A 19477-nucleotide genomic window follows, 5' to 3' on the forward strand; every position below is an offset into this window, starting at 1 on the left:
TACATTTTCTTCTAAATCTGGTGTGTGGCACATCTCTGATCAGATTAAGCATATTTTAATGGCTTGTGTAATGAACAAGGAAGTTCTAGACTCTCCACTTACAAAATGACTCATCTTGGACATATAATCAAGCTTTCTAATCTGTTCACTTCTCTGTACAATGGATTCCATAAAAGCCTCTGTAGCCTCCAGTGGAGTATAAGGCTAAGTAGTTGGCCTGGTAGGTACTCAGAAAACCATAGTTCCCTTTATCATCACCTCAGGAAATAGGTCACCCAACTAGCCACTTGGTCTTCCTTTGAGATTTTTGTTGGTAGACTTAAAAACAAGCTAAATGTGAACTTTTGCCCTCTGTTTGAAACAATTTCTGGTCATGGACCCAAAGGTTAACAGAGTCACAGAATCTTCTTAGGTATAACTGACTACTTGATTCTTCTATAAGATAAAGATCTGAAGGGTTTACATGGTCAGTATCGAGATGGAGAAGCATGGGCCTGGGTTACAGAGTGAATGACAAGCAGAATGCCAGAAACCTGAGACAGAACAGTTTGGGGAAGAGCATGAAGACTAGTGTTCACTAATCATCAACACCAAGGCCAAACACCAAGCAAAGTCCTCCCATGCCCATTCACTTAGCAAAAAACAAGGACAGAAAAATGACATGTAGTGGTTCAGAGTGACTGGCAAATTTGCCAAAGCTGATGCAGCTGTTAGGTGCCTTTTTCACTATCCTGCGATATCCTCCTATTCTTACTCATGACAGGAAGGTGATGTGTGCTGCAGTGAGAAGCTGGGGCTAGACCTCTGCAGAAAAGCAGGAACTAATTATTTTAAAGTTAAACGTTCCCCCTCTTAATGGGTTGAGTATAAGAGATCAAACACAGATTACAGAAGAGGGAACCATATTTCTATTCCACCTTAATACTTGCACAAATATTTGGTGTCAATGATGTTTAGATAACACACCAGCCACGATCTAGTTTTTTCATTGGGTAAAGCAAGACAACCAGATTAAACCACAGCTCCTTTTTTATTAGTCTGTTTGTTAAGAGACTGGCAACTCACTTGCAAAGTCTGGTCTTGTCCAGAACAGCCAAGGAAACCTGAGGGAAGAGGGGGTTTTTGGTACAGTGGTGTGGGTGAAACAGAGAGCAGTGCTCCCAAAGACCAACCCCAAAGAGCACGTGGCTCTTGTTATATTGGCTGGCCCAGCCACTCTCCAAATTATGGGACCCCAGGGGATACTGTCTAGACCAGTTCTTTTGGCCCTGGGGCTGGCAGAACATGGAACCAGAAAGCCAAAGCATAGTCCAAACATCTCTCTGCATTTTTTCGGGTAGACAGTCAAGCTGGAGGGAAACTAAATCTCCAAAAATTACCCAATGGCAAGAAACAAGAAAGAAAAAGGCTGCATGCACAGCATTTTCTTTAGTCCATGAGCGATGCCCTGGCTCTCGAGCTAGAAAGCATGACCTTTCTGAAGGGACTATTCTCAAGAAAAAAAGCATAATCTTCAAGATGGTGACTTTTCCAGCTCATCGCATCAGAATTGTGTGCTAATCTCAGTGATGACACCAGCCATGGTAGGAAAAACACTTCAATATGTAATTGAAATAATTTATTGAGCACTAGAGCACCACAAAAACAGACACACATTGTGTTAAAATACAGCGTAATCAGCCATCAAAATACAAAACGACTATTCTTATATTCCAATTTTTTAACCATGCCAACTGTAAAAAGGTACTGCTGCTTAACACATAAAAACTGCTGCCCCACCCCCTGCTAACATTTCCCCCAGCCCCTCCCCCTCCCTCAGCAATATTTACTTATGGGAAATACAGACATTAGAGAACCCCCAAACTAAAAAAAAAAAAAAAAAAAGATTCAAGAGATCTTAAAATAGAGCATTTAAAATATTATCAGTGCATTCATGAGAAAAGACAAAATAATACAAAACAAAATGTCATTCTGAGAGGAAAATACCTGCAGAAATAAAAGTGATTTACATAGAATGAATGGAAAAGTGGAAGAGGAAATCAAAAGCAACACACTCAAATCTGGGATTGGATTATATCCAAAAAAAAAAAAAACAAAAAAAAAACAGGTTGTGCCATCCAGCCCATCTCTTGCTTTTCCAGTTTTTAAACTCATAAATCCAATTCATCATTTTTTATTAATGGTCAGGAAATTCCACAAAATTAAAGTATACTCTACCCAACAGCTTCACTTTGGATACACACCTCACTGTGCTGCTCTGTAGGTGAAGCTGCAAAGAGTCCCATTTGACCGATTTATTTTTATCTTAAAGTTAAATAAGAAGCAGCTGACAAACTGACATATCCTACAGACCCTGGTGTCAGATGACCTTCTCTGCAATCATGTGGCAAATCATTGATTAAAGCAAGGTAAATTCTAGCCTCAGATTATAGATAAATCTCATTCAGGGAAAAGAGTTTTTTGATCAAGGGAGTTATTGACTTGGGCCTTTTCAACCTTCAAAGAACATCTGTAAAAAACCTTAATTTCAGTAAAGAAATCTAAATCACCTATGCTGACCTGGACTTTAGCCTCCCTTTAAAAATTCAACTCAAATGTAAATCTTTCCCCCTGGACACTAAAAGAACTTCCTTATGAACTGTCTGTTCTTAATTAACAACAGATTCTGTGAAAACACTGATTAAACCAAGTTAGAGAAAACTTGCTTAACTCAGTCCCCAAGATTTGGGGTTTCAGTCAGATCTTTAAAAACTGGCTAAAACAAAAACAGTTCATCTCCATTACGTACTTATCTCTAGTTTTTTCCAAAATTGAAACTTTAACATCTGCATTAACGAGCAACGCTGCCTGGAAGACGGAAGAACACTACTGAACTCAAATCGATCCTTTAACAAAGCATATTGGAACAAATACTATAAAACATGATTTGTAGTGCAAGTCAAAATACAGGGGCTTTACTCAAAAGTCCTGGCCAGCTACAGGAAACACCCAATTCAGAGTGATCATTAAAAAGAGCCCAACTTGAAGCCCAAGCCAAATCCTGGTTGACATTCTTACAGAATATTAAAAATATGGTAAAAATTTACACATTACACGTGAAGTAGTTAGTGTTTTGATTTAATAGTTTGCAAAAGAGATCTGCAGACGTGTTTCCATTTATACTGGCTTCTAGGCTCTTCTATTGCAATAATATAGGTATGGTTACATATACCGAAACAAACAAAAAACCCTCTAGCCCAGCTCTATAGTAATACTCGAACGTCTGAGGTTGGACCAGGACGTTGCAAAAATCGTCTCAACATTTCACTGGTGTACTAAACTGACAAAGAGTCATTTACAGTGAAAAAAGAAAAAAAAATAAAGCCTTACAGACTTATTCTGACTGAAAGTTTCCTTTATTAACAGGCTTTTCAGTTTTGAATCTTACAAGAAGCTTCCTTAGGCGCTTGGTATGGGGTCTTTATCATAAGCAAACTTGCTTGGTCATCTAGAACTCACGGGGGATTTTGTCCCCCTTTTTCCCTGGCTCATTTGAGTTCAAGCTCTGTAAGCCATCCATGAGCTCCTGGCAAAGTATTTGGTCTCCATTTTATACACCTGTTTTATTTTCCAAGGGCCATGAAATGTTCATTCTATAGGGACACACAATAAATAACTCACTGTTAACTCAAAGAGGAGGAACGGGCAGGAGGCTATTGCATAGCGTTACAGAAAAATCAAGTGAGGCATGGTACAGAGACAGTATGTACAGCAACTCCACTTCACGGGATTTTCCTGTTTTTGTTTGTTTGTTTGTTTTCTTTCACATAATTAACACTAACAAATTCTTCCAGTGTTTATTTTTTTTTTCTTAAAAAAAAAAAAAAAAAAGGTTTGGCTTCTCATCTCTCTCACTGACCGAGTAGGTGAAATGCTGAATAAAACCTTCCACTTCTTTTTGTTTGTTTCAGATGCCAGTTTTAACAAACAGAACACAAACTTCCCAAGGGTTGGACGTAGTACCGCTTTTTCGGATGTCGTTGGACGCTGCCGAAGCAAGCCTCCCTCGTGTTTTCTTGTCACAAATGTTGTCCTCGTTGTCGTTGTCATGAATGGCCTATCTTCGGAGAGTCTTAACTGCATTTGCAAGACTTCACGATCATATTAGAAAGCTGTTCGATCTTGGGTGTTTTGCCGATGTAGTAAAGAATGGTGAGCGGTTCTAAATCCTGAGACACACAGCATGGAGAAGCAGAAGCTTCTGGATTGATGGTGTTGTATAAACTGAGGACCTGGGAGGACAAAGAGGGGAAAGACAGCATCACAAATGAGTAAGAGAAAAAAAAAGGGGTCACTCTTTTATTTTTTAAAGACCCACCCTCTATTGTTATCAGTCATAATGGCAATTCAGCCATCTGGATTATTTTTGGTTGCCCTTGTCCTTTTCTTAATTCTGAATTATAGTCAAATTGGTAATGAGTTCCTCAGCCATCCTTGAATTCATTTCCCACAGAATCCCTTTATCGTCCATCTTGAACAAATGCTTCCGTAAAAGTTTGATTGGGCAAAACTACTCATTTGCCAGCTTTTTCCAGCCACCCCCACTGGCTTTACTTCAGTCAGAGCTTCCTGCATATATTCCCCAGGCCCTGGAGACCCCAGTCCTCTTAGCGGTTGGTGTCATTTCTACACTAGCTTTTGCATACTGTTACTGTAGCATCCCTGAGGGCAGTGGCAGGGCCCTGCTGGGAGAGTGAAGGGTTCAAAAGCAGCCTGGAGAGAAACTACAGTGGGCAGAACTTAGCCTCCATCTCTAGCAAAGGGGAGCCTTTCACCCACAGCAGGCAGGCAGTAGGCTCCCCACTGATGATGAAGAGACATTTCCAAGGATGCCATTCATGGGCTAGTCAAACAGCAAATGACCTTTTCCTCGAGATTCACGGCCATTTTTTCAGCCCAAGACAGAAGACCAGTTCAAGTCAGCCACACTGACTACTTTATTAAGCTCCCTCTGGCTGCTTGGGGAACTGTCCAAACCACATATGTGTGACCATGACAGTTATTCTTCCTCTGTCCTTGAAAAACAAGAGTGCCCTCAGCCTTCACACACGCCCTCTGTGTAGCAGGGAGGAGAATTATGTTTCTACTTGGCACCTGGGCTGGGCCCACATCACAGCCGCTGTGGCCACAGCCCTGAGGAAGCAGCCTGGCCAGAGAACTCAGACAAAGGGACAGGCACGAGCAAGTTTCCCTCACGTGGCTGAGCATGTGATGAGCCCCCAGGGCTAAAACCTCCAGGGGAGCTGGAAAACAGCAAGGGAAGAGGGGGGCCCTGTGCATCCATGCAATGTCCAGCACTTGTGGGCATATTTATGTAGAAATCTACTTTGTGTCCCACTCACGCATGATTTTGCATAGGAATTAAAGAGGAATTTTACAACACAGGCTGTCTAAAATAATCGGTAGCCCCCCAGACTTTGAATTCGGGTGAAGGTGTGAGGTGATCTTTCTGGCAACAGGTTCATTTTCCTACCCTGCAGGGAAGGCAATGCTTCTAATACCTCTTTAATAAGCTGATTTACAGTGGCAGAATCTTAACATGCAGCCACGTTTCAAGAATTAAACTCAGTAGACAATGCAAACAGAGGCCTGGCCATAAGCTTCCAGCCTCACAGAAGTAATGTAATAAAATCTTCAGCTGCATCTACTTTGGGTTCTGTTCAGAAAGACTTAAAGATAATTTTCAAATCATGCTCACATACATCATCTCTTTGTTCTTCATATCAACTCTCAAGTGTGACATTATTATTTTAAAGACAGTTTTAAATATAGACCTTCTTACAGATAAGAAATAGAGCTTTGGAGAAGTGAAGTGAGTCCCTCATTGCTAAGCACTAATGGTCTTCTGTGACAAAGCACCCACTGATCCCTTGTTCTTTCTAACACGACATTCCCTGATGTGATAATGGATCCTTTTTAAGTTGGTGGTCTGGGTCCCCTCCTATCTTAATGACACATGACACTAAGTGTTATACTGATTTCAAAAAGATTTTTTTTCTAGTTATCTTTTTATATATACAGTTGTTAAGATATCTAAAACAAAGACAAACTTAAACCAACTGTCAAGTTGCTTGTAATCTCACTGGGAAGGCAGGACCTACTGTTGAAACTGTAGGTGATTTCACAGATAGCCTGCATTCTTCCTGTCATTCAAAAGGATTTCTTCAGCACCCATTCACGTGCAATGATGAGAGGGCACCAGGGTAAATGGAGTTCATTTGGAAATACTCTCAGCAGGTAGAAGAGGCAGATCCGCCAGTACTTACTCTGCTGTGTTGAGTGTCTGAACTCCATAAATATGGGCAGGCTCCAGCACAGAAGTTAGCATTGTACCCTTTAGGTTCATGTATCCATTTCCACCCAAGATCCCTCTTGAAATCAATGTAAAGAGGACGCAGGCAGCAATTATCTTGCACATTTCTGTTTAAAAAAAAAAAAAAAGCAATGGAGATTTTAAAACTGGGTTTCTCCTCCCTGCCTCTCATCCCAAACGAGGGGGTAAAAAAAAAAAGATTCATTCATTTATTCAACAGGCATCCAATAAGCAAGCATCACAGGCTGAGTTTTTAGTGGCTTTATCTTAATCTGCAGACACTTTCGCGAAGTAGAATGATGGTAATTTGTTGGACTGCTCTCCTTTATGAGTTCTCTACTGGATACCTTTGTCCATGACCTTGAAAGTCAAACCTTTCATGTGAACAGACAGGTTTAAGCAGAGAAGTGGTTGGCAGAGGTCAAACAATTTTCACCCAACACTGCAGTTTGTCATTTCAGTTCTATCACCCTTTCAAATGTAAAATGAATGAAGTACAAGAGCTATTTCCAAAGAGCCATCTAAGGCATTATCCTTTCAAAATCATTTATTTATATCACATTCCTTGTTCTAGGAATGAACAAGAGATAAAGAAACATGGAGTCTTGCTTAGTGCAAACACTGGCTCTGGTCACCAAAACATGCCATTTTACTCGGAAATTCTGACATTTTGGGCACTTTATCAGTGAGGACATTTGACTGGCCCATAACTCCCAAATAAAGATGAACAGATGGCCAACAGGCACGTGAAAAGATGTTCATCCTCACTTACACCAAGGGCAATTCAAATTAAAACAATGAGAATGGCTATTATCCAGACAAGAAACAAGAAGTGCTAGAGAGAGTATGAGAGAAGGGAGCCTTTCTGCACTGTTGGTGGGAATGTAAATTAGTACAGCCATGATGGGAAGCAGTATGGCGAGCCGTCAAATATCTAAAAAAGGAAATTCTACACCATCCAGTTAGCCCCCTTCTGGGTATTTATGCGAAGAATATAAGAACACTAATATGAAGAGATTTATGCATCCCCATGTTCTTCATAGCATTGCAGAAGAATTGGAAACAACCTAAGCACCTACCAACAGATGAATGGATAAATGTAGTATTTAAACACAGTCAAATGTTGCTCAGCTATAATAAAAAAAGATGGGGTCCTGCCATCTGCAATAACATGGATGAACTTATTATGCTTAGTGAAGTGAGTCCAACAGAGAATGACAAATGCCTCATTACACTCATAGGTGATTCACAAAGAAATAAAACAAGTGAATGAACTAGATAAAACAATAATAAACTTTTAGACTATAAGAGCAAAGTGGTGGTTGACAGAAAGGAAGTTGGGGGGGTGGTGAGTAAATCATGTAAAAGGGAACAACTGTAGAGAGAAGGATGGAATTGAATTTGCAGTCTTGAACTTAATTAATGTAGCATATACAGGGGTTGATTTATAATGATACACACCCAAACCTTACATAATGGTATAACATAAGGTGACTTAAATAAAAATAATTTTCTTAAGAAAAAAAGGGCCTTCCTCTTAGCAGTCTGGATAAGGAATCAAAGGTGGACATTCACACTCTCCTTCCAGGAACTACCACAAATGGGAAATAAATTCCTCTGGCCCCCATTTCTTTCATATCCTATGGCTAAAGGCATGACAAAGAGCATTCCTCTGCTGTCTCTGTCATCTCAGTTACTGAGAATGAGATTTGACCACGGTTTCACTCCACAGTGAGGATGAAGGCTCCATATCAATGGTGAGGCTTCCAGATTAGGGAGCCATCTTCAGGCACCTCAAATAGGCTGAGATTTGCTCTACAGAGCAGACAACTCACTCAACTCATTTTTTTTCTTCAGTCTCAAAGAGCTTCAGATTTGGGGGAAAACCAGAGGGCTAGTCTTCTCCTCTCATACATGGTTTGATGATAAAGAGCTGATGGGTGCAGCCCAGGCATGAGTGTTGTGAGCCCCTAAAAGGATGATGTGAGGAGACACTACAGCTCTACTGTATTCTACCTGGCCTTCGGTAAAGAGTGTGTTGGGGTCAACTCGGAATGAAAGAAAGGACAAAGGCAGTATGAGATAAATAATGTAATCACTTTGTTTAGTTTTATTGGCTTTACCTAAAGCAATAGGCTGCATCCAAAGCACGCTTCTTCCGCCGGTTGGTCTGTTGTGACTCAAGTCTGTAGGAGGGCAACAACATTAGCAGGAGATGTGGGCTCTTCCCACTGTTTTTTTTCCTAGTGGACTTTATAGTTTTCTGATCACCACTGGTATGTGTGGAGGTGCCATCAATACCTTGAAAAAATGCATTCGGGTAATAAACATTTAGCTTGACCTTCATCAAATATCATCAGCCATATTTTTTCCCTTTGTCTAGTGTCACAAGCAGCAGAGATGATCGCAGCAGCAGCAGCAGCAGCAGCTGGCTGTGGTCATCCCCACAGACATAGCAATGGCACAACAGGTATACCCCAGGGGACAACTGACACCGGTAAAGGGGGGTCTTGACGGAAGCCAGCTCAGTGTCCAAGAGAGGGCTCCTGGTTGGGAAAATCACTACAGAAGGAGGCTCAGCCCTGGACTCCAAGGATAGTCTGGGCAGTTTATCTTAGTCCATCCTCCCTTTCGGCTGCTTAACCCCTCAATGCGGAACTCACAGTAATAACGCACCCCATCACCACTGGTTCTCTCTCTTAGGATCACAACTAAACTCAAAAAACTTTCCTCAGGAACATAAGCTGAGACTTAACACTAAATTGCAGTGAATTCGGTTCCAGTGAAACTGAAGTCACCCTTACCTAATGCTGTTTTGGGGAGATGTGAAGAAAGGGCTTTTTCATTTATTTTATGGCATCCTCAACACTTTCCTGATTCCACCAGAGATGTAGACACTCACGCTCCCTAAGCACACTCAGGAGGCTGCCAGTTTAAGCATCGAACCTCCACCCTCTGGAGAATCATGACGAGTTTATAGACTAAAAAAACTCTCTGGGCTCCTGGGATGCTTTTCCATAAGGAAGAGCCACCGTAGCCCTCTGCCAGTGGATGGGGATCTCTGGGGGTGCTAGCTAGTGAGGGAAATCAGCTCTCTGACCTGTACCTGGTAGCAACTCCCCTCTCTCCTCCCATCATTTAACAACTTGTTTTCTAGTCTTCTGAGTGACTTGAATCTTGGGCATCTCCTCATTCTCCCTGACTCTGGGATGGTTCACTAAATGTTAAAGAAGATGGGGAAAGTTAAAACTGGCTGCAGGTTTATCAACTCCTCTAAAAGTCTGATATGAAAACCACTTGTAATATTAGGCATTGGATAGGAAGGGTGGAGTGTTCTGGTATCTATAATGTTAGTTACAGAAGCCATATGCCAAGGGGTACTGCCTACTGTGAAACACAGCTGCGGTACTGACATTAGGTTTGCGGGACTATCAATCGATTTCCTTGAATGCACACTACCTTCTTCCTCCAGAATAATAGCATACATGGAAATAATAATAATAGCATAGATGGAAAGCTGGTTTGCTTAGATGGAATAAAATGTTTAACTAAATATTTAATAGTTTGGAGGGTTGGTGAATCAGTTATCAAAGCATCACTGGGCAGTGGGTCACGTACAGTGGGAACCAATCCTTTCCCTCCAAGCCTTCCTGCCTCCATCTGTCTCCCCAGCCATATATTTGCCCAACCAATGAAACTGCCCAGCTCTCACCAGACAACTGCAATTTCACATAAAAACAAACTTCATCCCCCTCCCATGAGTTATCAACAAAGTCCCTTCCCTCCCCAACCTCACAAGATCAAGTTTCCTTTACCTGCAAATCTTGCTTCTAGTTCTTCACTTTTATTTGGGATGATGTAATTATTAGATGGTACAAAGGTGCAGCAGGGACAGTGTAAGCTTATTTTAAATCCGCGATTCCTGTCTGGAAAACATTAAGTCAAGGAGGTCATTCATGTGCAATCAACTCACAATAACTTAGGGTCATTGAGCATCTAGGGGGGGAAACAGGGTGGTTGTAACCTTTGTGGTGGAGCCACTCATGAACAGCATCCGTGACATCAAAGGACAGCCATTCGCCCTCCGCTCTCGTTTTCACAACTTTGCTGTCAATGTAGCGCTGGGTTGGAGATGTTAAATCTTTGGTTGTGAGAATCTAGAGCAGGAGATAGCAAGAGGAAAGGCTCAGCTGGCATACCGACAGCATGACTAAACCAAAATCATCAACAGTATTCCAACTCATCATCTAAATTTAGCTCCACGCTCATGGATCCATGTATTGTCATCACAACAGCGACCACAAACGTAAAAACACAACATCAGGCCATTTGGCATGAAAAAAAGGGCTACTAAATCAGCTGTATGTTATGACAAAGGTGACAGCAACCATAAAACCAAGTGTCTAAAAGAAAGTGACAGTAATTATTCTACTTTGCTGACATAAGCTTGCAATTTACATTGCAAGATGTCAGCCATAAATTCTATGCTATTAAGTTAATTGTCTTGTTGTTCTGCTTCCCTATTTATTTCATTTGGGGAACAGGGAGGTGGAGAGAAGGGAAATGGAGGGGATCCAGTTCCAAGGATCCAAGTTCTGAAGGCAGGGCTTGAACCCCTGTAGACCGAGGAAAAGCTGGCTGAGGGTTTGGGCAGGGATTGGATATAGCTCAGGGAACTTAGAACGTGGTTTGATTGGTTCCTAAAACACAACCATTAAAAGACACCCTCTGAAGGCCTTGAATTATAAATCTGCTTCTAATAAAGAAAGGTCTTAACCCTGGTTCCTAAATCCACTGACATGAAAATATGTGGCCTGCTTCCACTTTTGAGGGAAGTCTCTAGCTGGGATTTTTACCCTCAATGTGACTTGTTGTGATTTATAAAGATATTCCATATCCCGTGGACTAAGAATGAATGTAGGCAGGAGCTGTCTGGCACAGTCCACAGTGAGAGTCTGAAAGCAAATCAGCCTGGACGCTGAGACCTCAGAATGATGCATTTATTTCAAGTAAGAGCAACTCAGTATGTACTCGGGTTGCTATAGGTAAGGAACGGTTTAGGTGGCTTTAAAAAATTCTGTCTTTCAGTGGTTGTGTTTTAGGAATGAATCAAAACACGTTCCTAAGTTCCCTGAGCTATATCAAATCCCTACCCAAACCCTCAGCCAGCTTTTCCTCGGTCTACAGGGGTTCAAGCCCTGCAGTTTTATATTGCCTTTATGACACTGAGTTTAACTCCTCCGTGGCCATTTCATATGCACAGGTTTTGTTTCTCCAGTAAGTTCATAGCTTCGTGAGGGCAGGGGTCATGTCTGCAGTCAGATATCATTTCAGAGCACAGAGCTCAATGTAATCAATATCTACTCAGTGTTACTATCTGGATATCTATAGATGCATTTACTATCCTTTAAAGCTTGAGAAACAAAAATGCATCATCTTCCACTGATTTTAAAATGCACTTTATGGGCCTCCCCTGGTGGCGCAGATGGTTGAGCGCCAAGCTGTGAAGCTGTCCGCAGCCTCTGCAGTGCCGGTTTGATCCTGGCCGGCAGGCGAGGGTTCCACATGGCACGACAGACCTCTCCTGTCTTGCCCGCTGCTCCCCTCAGCAGTGCATTTCGTCAGTCTTCCTGTTCTGTTCCCCACTCTGTCTCTGGTGAATCCTCTCACCCTCCCACGCATCTGGCCTGTACCCCGGTTCTTGTATAAATAAATAAATAAACCTTTAAAAAAAAAATGCACTTTCCTTCCAGGTCTGAACATGATTTGTTTCAGGTCATTTGGCAACAAATTCTTCCCTGAATGTTTGGTGTTGTAGCAGACATTTTTCCTGGATTAAGCAAGTTTAGAAAAGGAAAAGAGATTCCTATGACTGGACTCTGGGTGCCCTTATGAATTCTAGACTTAGACCTTACTCTATGGACCTGCCCTTAAGGTCCACTAAGCCCCACTTGGTGGAGAGGATCTAAAGGTGAGTATAATTCCACATATGCAGGAGAGGGTCCTTATGCATGAAAGAAAGCCATGGACTTGATTTGAGGGCTGGGCTCCCTGGCCTGGGGGCCTGGCACACATGATTTCCTTTCATTTAAGCCTTACACAATCCTGTAAGGTAGATTAAGGAAACAGAAATGTGGGGACATTAAGAGCCTTGCAGCAAGCACGTCACAGAGTCAAAGCAATCCCAGGTCATTGTCCCACTTTGGTGAGGTATTTTGAAGGTCAAAAGAGTGGGGGACTTAGGTTTGGATCAGGAGCTCCCCTCACTTCTTTCCATATGACAGAAAACATTAGAAGACAGAAGCCAGGATTTTTAATAAGATTATAATAAATGTTGGGACAAGACAAAAATTTAGCGCGTGGAATGCACACAGAGTCAATGCTGACATTGGCCTATAAATTTAAAGTCATAATTTGACAGCAGGCCAACATTGCCCAGAAATTACTCCCAGTTGGGCAGGTAAGATACCATGTATCCATGTATCCAATTCAGAATAAATGATGTAGTTAACCTCACGTAAGATGGCAATGATAAAAAAGAGGTTAAGAAGATGCTTCAAGCATTTCCATCTGCCTCATTGACTAAAATCCAGCAATACACAGAACTCAAGCTTGTCTTTAACCTCCTTCCCCCAGATGACCTCTTATAATGCATTACTTCATAATCTTTTATATATTTTGCCATGCTTCTAATTAGCACAGTATATTATTCATCTCCATATCTAGTGTTTAGACACACTGTCTACAACAAAACATTACTTTCATTATTGAATTAGTTATATATATGTATGTATTTATGGTTTATGAGATGCTTATGATGTTTATGAGTTTTATATAGATATATAGAAGGCATGATAGATAGATAGGCAGGTAGATAGATTGATAGACTGGTGGACAGATAGCTAGAAAAATAGATAGATGCTAGATAGATAGGAGAGAGATACGGACAGACAGATAAACAGTGTTCCTGAAGACACAGAATTCTTTTTTAAAAAATCATGACCACATTGAACGAGTGGCAAAAAAAAAAAAATACAAAATGAAAAATCTATAGATATTCTTCACCTCATAGAGAAGTAAGCCTAGATTATCAAGTTTTGAAAACCAGCCAAAAGGAACAAAGCTCTGAAACTTTTTTCTGTTTAAAATCTCATTACAAGATAAATTTTGCCTCAGCACAGAACACTGGTAAATTCTAAGGATGGGCAATTTCAGATCCTCACATGGATGAAAGGTCATCGATATCTTTTCACTAGTTCAAGAACAGGTCAATTTACACCAGCTAGTTAGCCACATAATTCTGAAAAAGAGAAGTGACTTTGGTCTTGTCTGTGGATTTGCTGTCTCCACTTTATGACCAAGGAGTTCTTAAACCCACTTGTTGCAATTTAACTCCATTCTATCTTAACCAGCTCTCACTGGGAAGAGGAAACAGCTGCTTTCCATCACTCATAGACTATCCCTCATACTCTTGGAGACTACTATTAAGTCCCCCTCAGCATGCTCGCTCTCCCTCTCTAAGCTAAATAAACCCAGGTCCCTTAGCCTATGTTTAGAAAGGCGGTTTCCCAAACTTTTAATCATTTGGGTCTCTAACAAAGATGAAAGCTACATAAAAGTACTCCTCCCACAGCTTCATGATTTCACTTCAGAACTGACTAGAAAACCTTCTAACCTCATCTTGGTGTCTCAAATCTTTTATTTTTTTTAAATTTTTTAAGATTATTTATTTATTTATTTATTTATTTATTTACACAAGAGCCAGGGTATACAGGCCAGATGCACGGGAGGGTAAGAGGATTCACTAGAGGCAGAGCAGGGAACAGAACAGGCAGACTGACGAAATACACTGCTGAGGGGAGCAGCGGGCGAGACAAGAGAGGTCTGCTGCGCCATGTGGGATTCTCCCCCGCTGGTAGGGATCTAACCTGCGCTACAGAGGCTGCGGACAGCTTCACAGCGCTGCATTCAGCCGCCTGCGCCCCCAGGGGAGGCCCATTGGTGTCTCAAATCTTAACTTAAAAGGCATCTTCTTTTTAAGAATAGGTATGACCTCCCACACTAAATTAAACTGCAAGGAAAGAAAATCAACCTGTTAAATACTATCAATTAGTACTTTCTTAAATTCAGGAGTTTACACAAAAATGACCTGGTCAGTCAACTTCCCATTCTGTTTTAGCCTTTGATATCTGCCTTGTTTCAGTCTGCCAACAAGTTTCATGCCAACAAGTGCATGAATATTAGCAGTCACGGGTGTGCAGCTGTTGTTTTTCCTAAAGCCGCCATTGCTTGTAAAGCCCTTTAATGCATCTCATCATGAAAAAGATAATTTTGTTGAGCAGAAGTTTTCTTAACTGGACTCCACTTAACTGGCTATTGACCAGTGTTGCCTGTCTGTTCTATAGCATAAATTGGCTGATGCTCACAGCTTGCTGGGTTCACTGCTAGTAAGCTGTCTTCTGGTATATTCCATGTACCCCTGGTTTTACCTGCAGAGTTGTGTGTGAGCCAGTATCAATTACATATATATTTCTAAACCTGCTTATGACAGTCAGGCTTGATATTGGAAGTATACAAATGTATTAAATGATCTAGAAATAGATGAAATACAAGAGCAAAAGTAGAGAGGGTTGTTGATTCTGGGAAAACCTTGTTGAAAGTCTTAGAAAGTTATCAAAAGACAATTTGCTTAAAAAATATTTTTCTTGGGAAATTTTGTTTTCTTCAAAAAGTAAATGTGGAGTTACCATGTAATCCAGAAAATCCACTCCTGAATATATACCCCAAAGAAGAGAAAGTAAGGAGTCAAATAGATACTCGCATATCAGTGTGCATCACAGGGATATTTACAATAACTGAAAGGTGAGACAATCCAGTGTCCCCCAGGAGATATATGAGATAAACAAAATGTGGTATACAAGTACAGTAGAATTTACTTCATCCAGAAAAAGAATGAAATTCTGGTTTGTCACCTTGTTCCTGCTCATGGTCTCCCTTACCAAATGCAAGTCAGAATCATTCTAATGAAAATGATGAGCATTGCTCATCATTTGAAGGAGCAAGGCTACTCTTTCAACAAAAGAGCAGCTAACTGACTATAGGAGAAAAGGACTCCACTGTATTTTGATCTAATCATGAACAAAAAGTCCTCATTGTGCAACAGAAACAAATACACTCCCTCTAAACAATGGATTGAAAATGGATTTGATTTATAAGTGAGAGGACTGAGGGTAGGATACTGATTCAGAATTTCTGCAACATGTAATAAAAGAAGAGGAAATGGCACGAAATCACTGCCTCCTGTGATTTGAAGGCCATTGTGAAGGAAAACAATACAGTGTAAGGAAGGTCTTTATATTAGGACATGTATCATGGCATTGCATGTGCTTATCTTTCTGGACATTTTTACAGCCCTTAATAAAAACATATTAAAATAAAAAAGGAATTAAATTTTGATACATATTACAGCATAGATAAATCTAGAAATCATTATGTTAAGTGAAATAAGTGAGATACAAAAGGACAAATCTAGCATGATTTTGCTTACATGATGTACCAGAACAGACAAATTAATAGAGTGGAACTAGACTTGAAGATACTACGGGTTAGAGACACATGGATTGGGGTGTTATTGTTTTTTTTTTTTTTCAATTTTTTATAGAGGCATGTTTATTTATTTATTTGTTTGTTTGTTTGTTTTGTTTATACATGCACTGGGTACAGTCAGAAGCGCGGGAGGGTGAGAGAATTCACCAGAGCCAGAGCGGGGAGCAGAGCAGGCAGAAGGACCAAAGCACACTGCTGAGGGGAGCAGCGGGTGGCAGGAGAGGTCCGCACGCCATGTGGGACCCTCCTCCGGTGGCCGGGGAGCAGCCGGGGATTGAACCGGCGTCGCAGAGGCTGCGGGCAGGTTCGCAACCCAGCGCTCAACCGCTGCACCACCAGGGAGGCCCCTGGGGTGTTATTGTTTAATGGTTACAATGTCTGTTTGGGATGATGGAAAGATTCTGGAAATGGATGGTAACAAAGGTGGTACAACATTATGAATGTACTTAGTTCCACTGAATTGTATACTTTTAAAATAGTTAAAAGGTCAATTTTGTATTATATATATTTCAACACAATCAAAAACGATTTTTCCTAATTTTAGATGTGGGAGAATTGCCATCAAAGAAATAATTAAAGGAATAATATTAGAAAACCCCAGAAAGATCCTTAACTCAAGTTGCTCAATTATTGTCCTGAAACTTGACTCTCTTCAAAGAAACCAAAACCTAGAAATTGCAGACAATGTACTGTGGATGTGGTTTATGCAAAAAGAATAAGACACAGATTGTCAAGAGGCAGAGGGTAGAGTCCTTGACCTTGTATAACACTCAGCAGGTAAATTGTGTATTATACATATATACACATACACACACACTTTTCAGTTAAAATATAAGTTTGCATTTCACACCTATACTTTTATAATTACCTGCTTTAACTTTTTCCTTTAAACAACACCCCAACAACCACTTCTGATTGAATTAGAAAAGAGGGCTTCTAAGACACTGAAAATGAAATTTAGCTGCTCTCACTTAGGTACCACCCACAGTGATGTTTGAATGTCACCTTCATCACATTATTGATATATACATCTATATACATCATATCAACAATATGTACACAATGCCCATCCACAGCCTTTGGCAAGGCTCTCAGCTCTTCACTGAATTGCAAAATTCCCTACACAAAAGGATTCATTCATTGCTTTGCTATTGGAAAACAGCCAATCAGGGAGAGGAGAGAGGTAAGTCACTGATGTTACCCAACAATTTGGGGGCAAAAAAAGAGAAATGGAAGTCTAGAAGCAAAATTACAGTCAAAAGAAATCTTAGTCTTAAAGGAATAATGCTGTAAAACTTTTCAGGATTCAGCTTGAACACCAGGGAGATTCTTCTTGCACTCCTACAAGACATTGCAGAGTTTATAAGCAAGCACTGGGAATTCCATTTTACTTTCCTATTCAGACAGGAAGTGACTTAGAAAAGAACCACAGGGTCAATTCAACCAGACATCTAAAGGAAAGTTGAACAATAGGGTTGTAGAGAAAACCCCTCATCAGATTAACTAGTTATGGGCACATCTGACTATCACTTTTAAATACATTTGATGTTTTTAATGTTCAAATTCATTTAAATGTTTGTGGTGCCTGGAATAGAGTAATTAGCAAATGTTGAATTAAGCATTTATTGTGCTGGCTAAGTATTCTCTCAAGTCCAGAATGTCATGAAATACTAGTGCCAGGTAAACGAGCAGAGGCCATCTGCTCCACTTCCACTCAGTTCGTTCTCTTACATCTGCATCCATGAAGACTTCTCCTAACAGTAAGAGCACCACTTTTTGAGAAAGTTCATCCCACTCTTGGACAATTTACCTATTAGAATCTTTCGTTATCTTGGACTCAAAATTTCCATCAACTAGTCTTAGTTGATAATGGTATCATTGCCTCATATTATACAATCCCTTTAGTTCTTCCAGTATGGCAGCATCTTCACATTCATGGGCTTCCACAAAAACCTTGTGAGGTGGACATCATGGCCCTTGCTATTGACCTTTCACCATTGAAGGAAAGGAAGCCTGGAGCCTGGAGCCCCTACCTGAGGTTCTGGAGGAAACATCTTAAGATCAGTGATGATTGCTTTCCAACAGTGAATTTCACTCTCTGGAACAAGATGTGGAATTCCTTTCCTACTCTATGTCAAACCCCAATCACAGGAGGTGACCTCCCTCAACTGCTTCCTTTAGCAGAAGATTTGAGATGCTTGAGATGCTTCCTCCTTGTCAGGCCCCTTTGCAACATCCCTCTTAAAATCAGTTTTTCAATAAACTGCACATAAAGCCTAGCAGAATATGGGGTGTCGACAGAATATGCCAAATGTGGAGGGGAGGGCCCGTGGCTTCCTTTGTTCTGGTCGCTATTCTCCATGCAAACTATTTACTTTTGGCGGCAGCCACATAACACCATTGAGTCATAGTAAACTTTTTTGTAAAATAAACCCTTTGTTCTTACACAAACGGTTCAGTCAGATTTTCCACCCCAAATCCCTTCTGGCATGACATGGAAAAGAGGGAAAGAAATAAAGGAAGGCAGGGAGGAGGGGAAGCTTGGTTTTTCTAGCCAGTGGTTCTTCAACTTTAGCTTGTATTAGAAATGCCTGGGGGGCGGGGGGAGGGGCTTATCACAGCACACATTGCTGAGAGCCAATCTCGGAGCTTCTGGATTAATATGGGTAAGAGAGGCGCCTCCTGGTGGTGCAAAGGATTAAGATGCAACCTATGAAGCTATTCGCAGCCACTGCAGCATGAGTTTGATCCCCAGCCAGGGAGCTACCCACATAGCGCAGCAGACCTCTCAGCAGTGCTGCTGCCCTTAGCAGTGTATTTCAGTTGATCTGCCTGTTCTGCTCCCCATTCTGTCTCTGGTGAATCCTCTTGCCCCCCAACACCTCTGGCCTGTACCCCAGTTCTTGCATGCCTAAATAAATAAATCTTTAAAAAAATTATGGGTGAGTTGTGGGTGCAGATATTTGCATTTCTAATAGGCTCGTAGGTAATACACTAGACTTTGGTGCAGGAACTACTTTTAAGAATTGTTGCCCTAGTCAATATCTATGCAATTCATTTTTTGAACCTAAATACAAATTAGGGGTGTGTGTGTGTGTGTGTGTATGTTTTGAATTTGTTTGACCTTGGTTTTGAAACTTTAGGACTCTCTCTAAGTTTCAACATACAAGCTAGCCCTTCTATCCACGTACTACCAGCAAGTATATATTCAAAATCTTCACTAGGTTGTTGATAACAATGTTAAATGACAAAGGGCCAAAATCATAGCCTGTTGCTGAATGCTTAGGCATTTCTTTTTTAGTCACCCAGTTTCTTTAAATTAATACTCATGGTCTGTTGTATACAGCAGGGAAAAAAGTAAAATTTGATTTGTGTAAGTGAGGTATAGCTTAGGCCAGGAGCTCTTCCCATCTTTGTCAACTGGCAATCCAATCCATTCCACTTGGGCCTCTTGAGGAAAACCCCGAGCTTGCTAAGGGCCTTTGGAAATCATGGCTGCAGTGGAACAGCTCTTGGATT

The 19477-nt window shown here is 41.0% G+C and overlaps 1 protein-coding gene across 3 annotated transcripts in view; it reads right to left on the bottom strand.

Moving 5' to 3' along the window:
* Nucleotides 1-1813: 1813 nt before the first annotated feature.
* Nucleotides 1814-19477, bottom strand: part of TGFB2 (transforming growth factor beta 2) — a 75254-nt gene continuing 57590 nt past the window's right edge. For 2 of the 3 annotated variants that reach the window (XM_037497955.2, XM_037497956.2), the window contains 5 exons: nt 10377-10509; nt 10168-10278; nt 8476-8653; nt 6306-6459; nt 1814-4271 (listed from right to left, as the gene is read on the bottom strand). In XM_037497955.2, coding sequence (XP_037353852.1) covers nt 4113-4271; nt 6306-6459; nt 8476-8653; nt 10168-10278; nt 10377-10509 — 735 coding nt within the window. In that variant the 3' untranslated portion in view covers nt 1814-4112. The remainder of the gene's footprint in view (nt 4272-6305; nt 6460-8475; nt 8654-10167; nt 10279-10376; nt 10510-19477) is intronic. The other variant, XM_037497957.2, reaches the window with a different exon arrangement.

The sequence above is a fragment of the Talpa occidentalis genome, unplaced genomic scaffold, assembly GCF_014898055.3.
Source record: "Talpa occidentalis isolate TD23 unplaced genomic scaffold, MPIMG_talOcc4v2.1 talOcc4.8, whole genome shotgun sequence".
Classification (NCBI taxonomy): domain Eukaryota; kingdom Metazoa; phylum Chordata; class Mammalia; order Eulipotyphla; family Talpidae; genus Talpa; species Talpa occidentalis.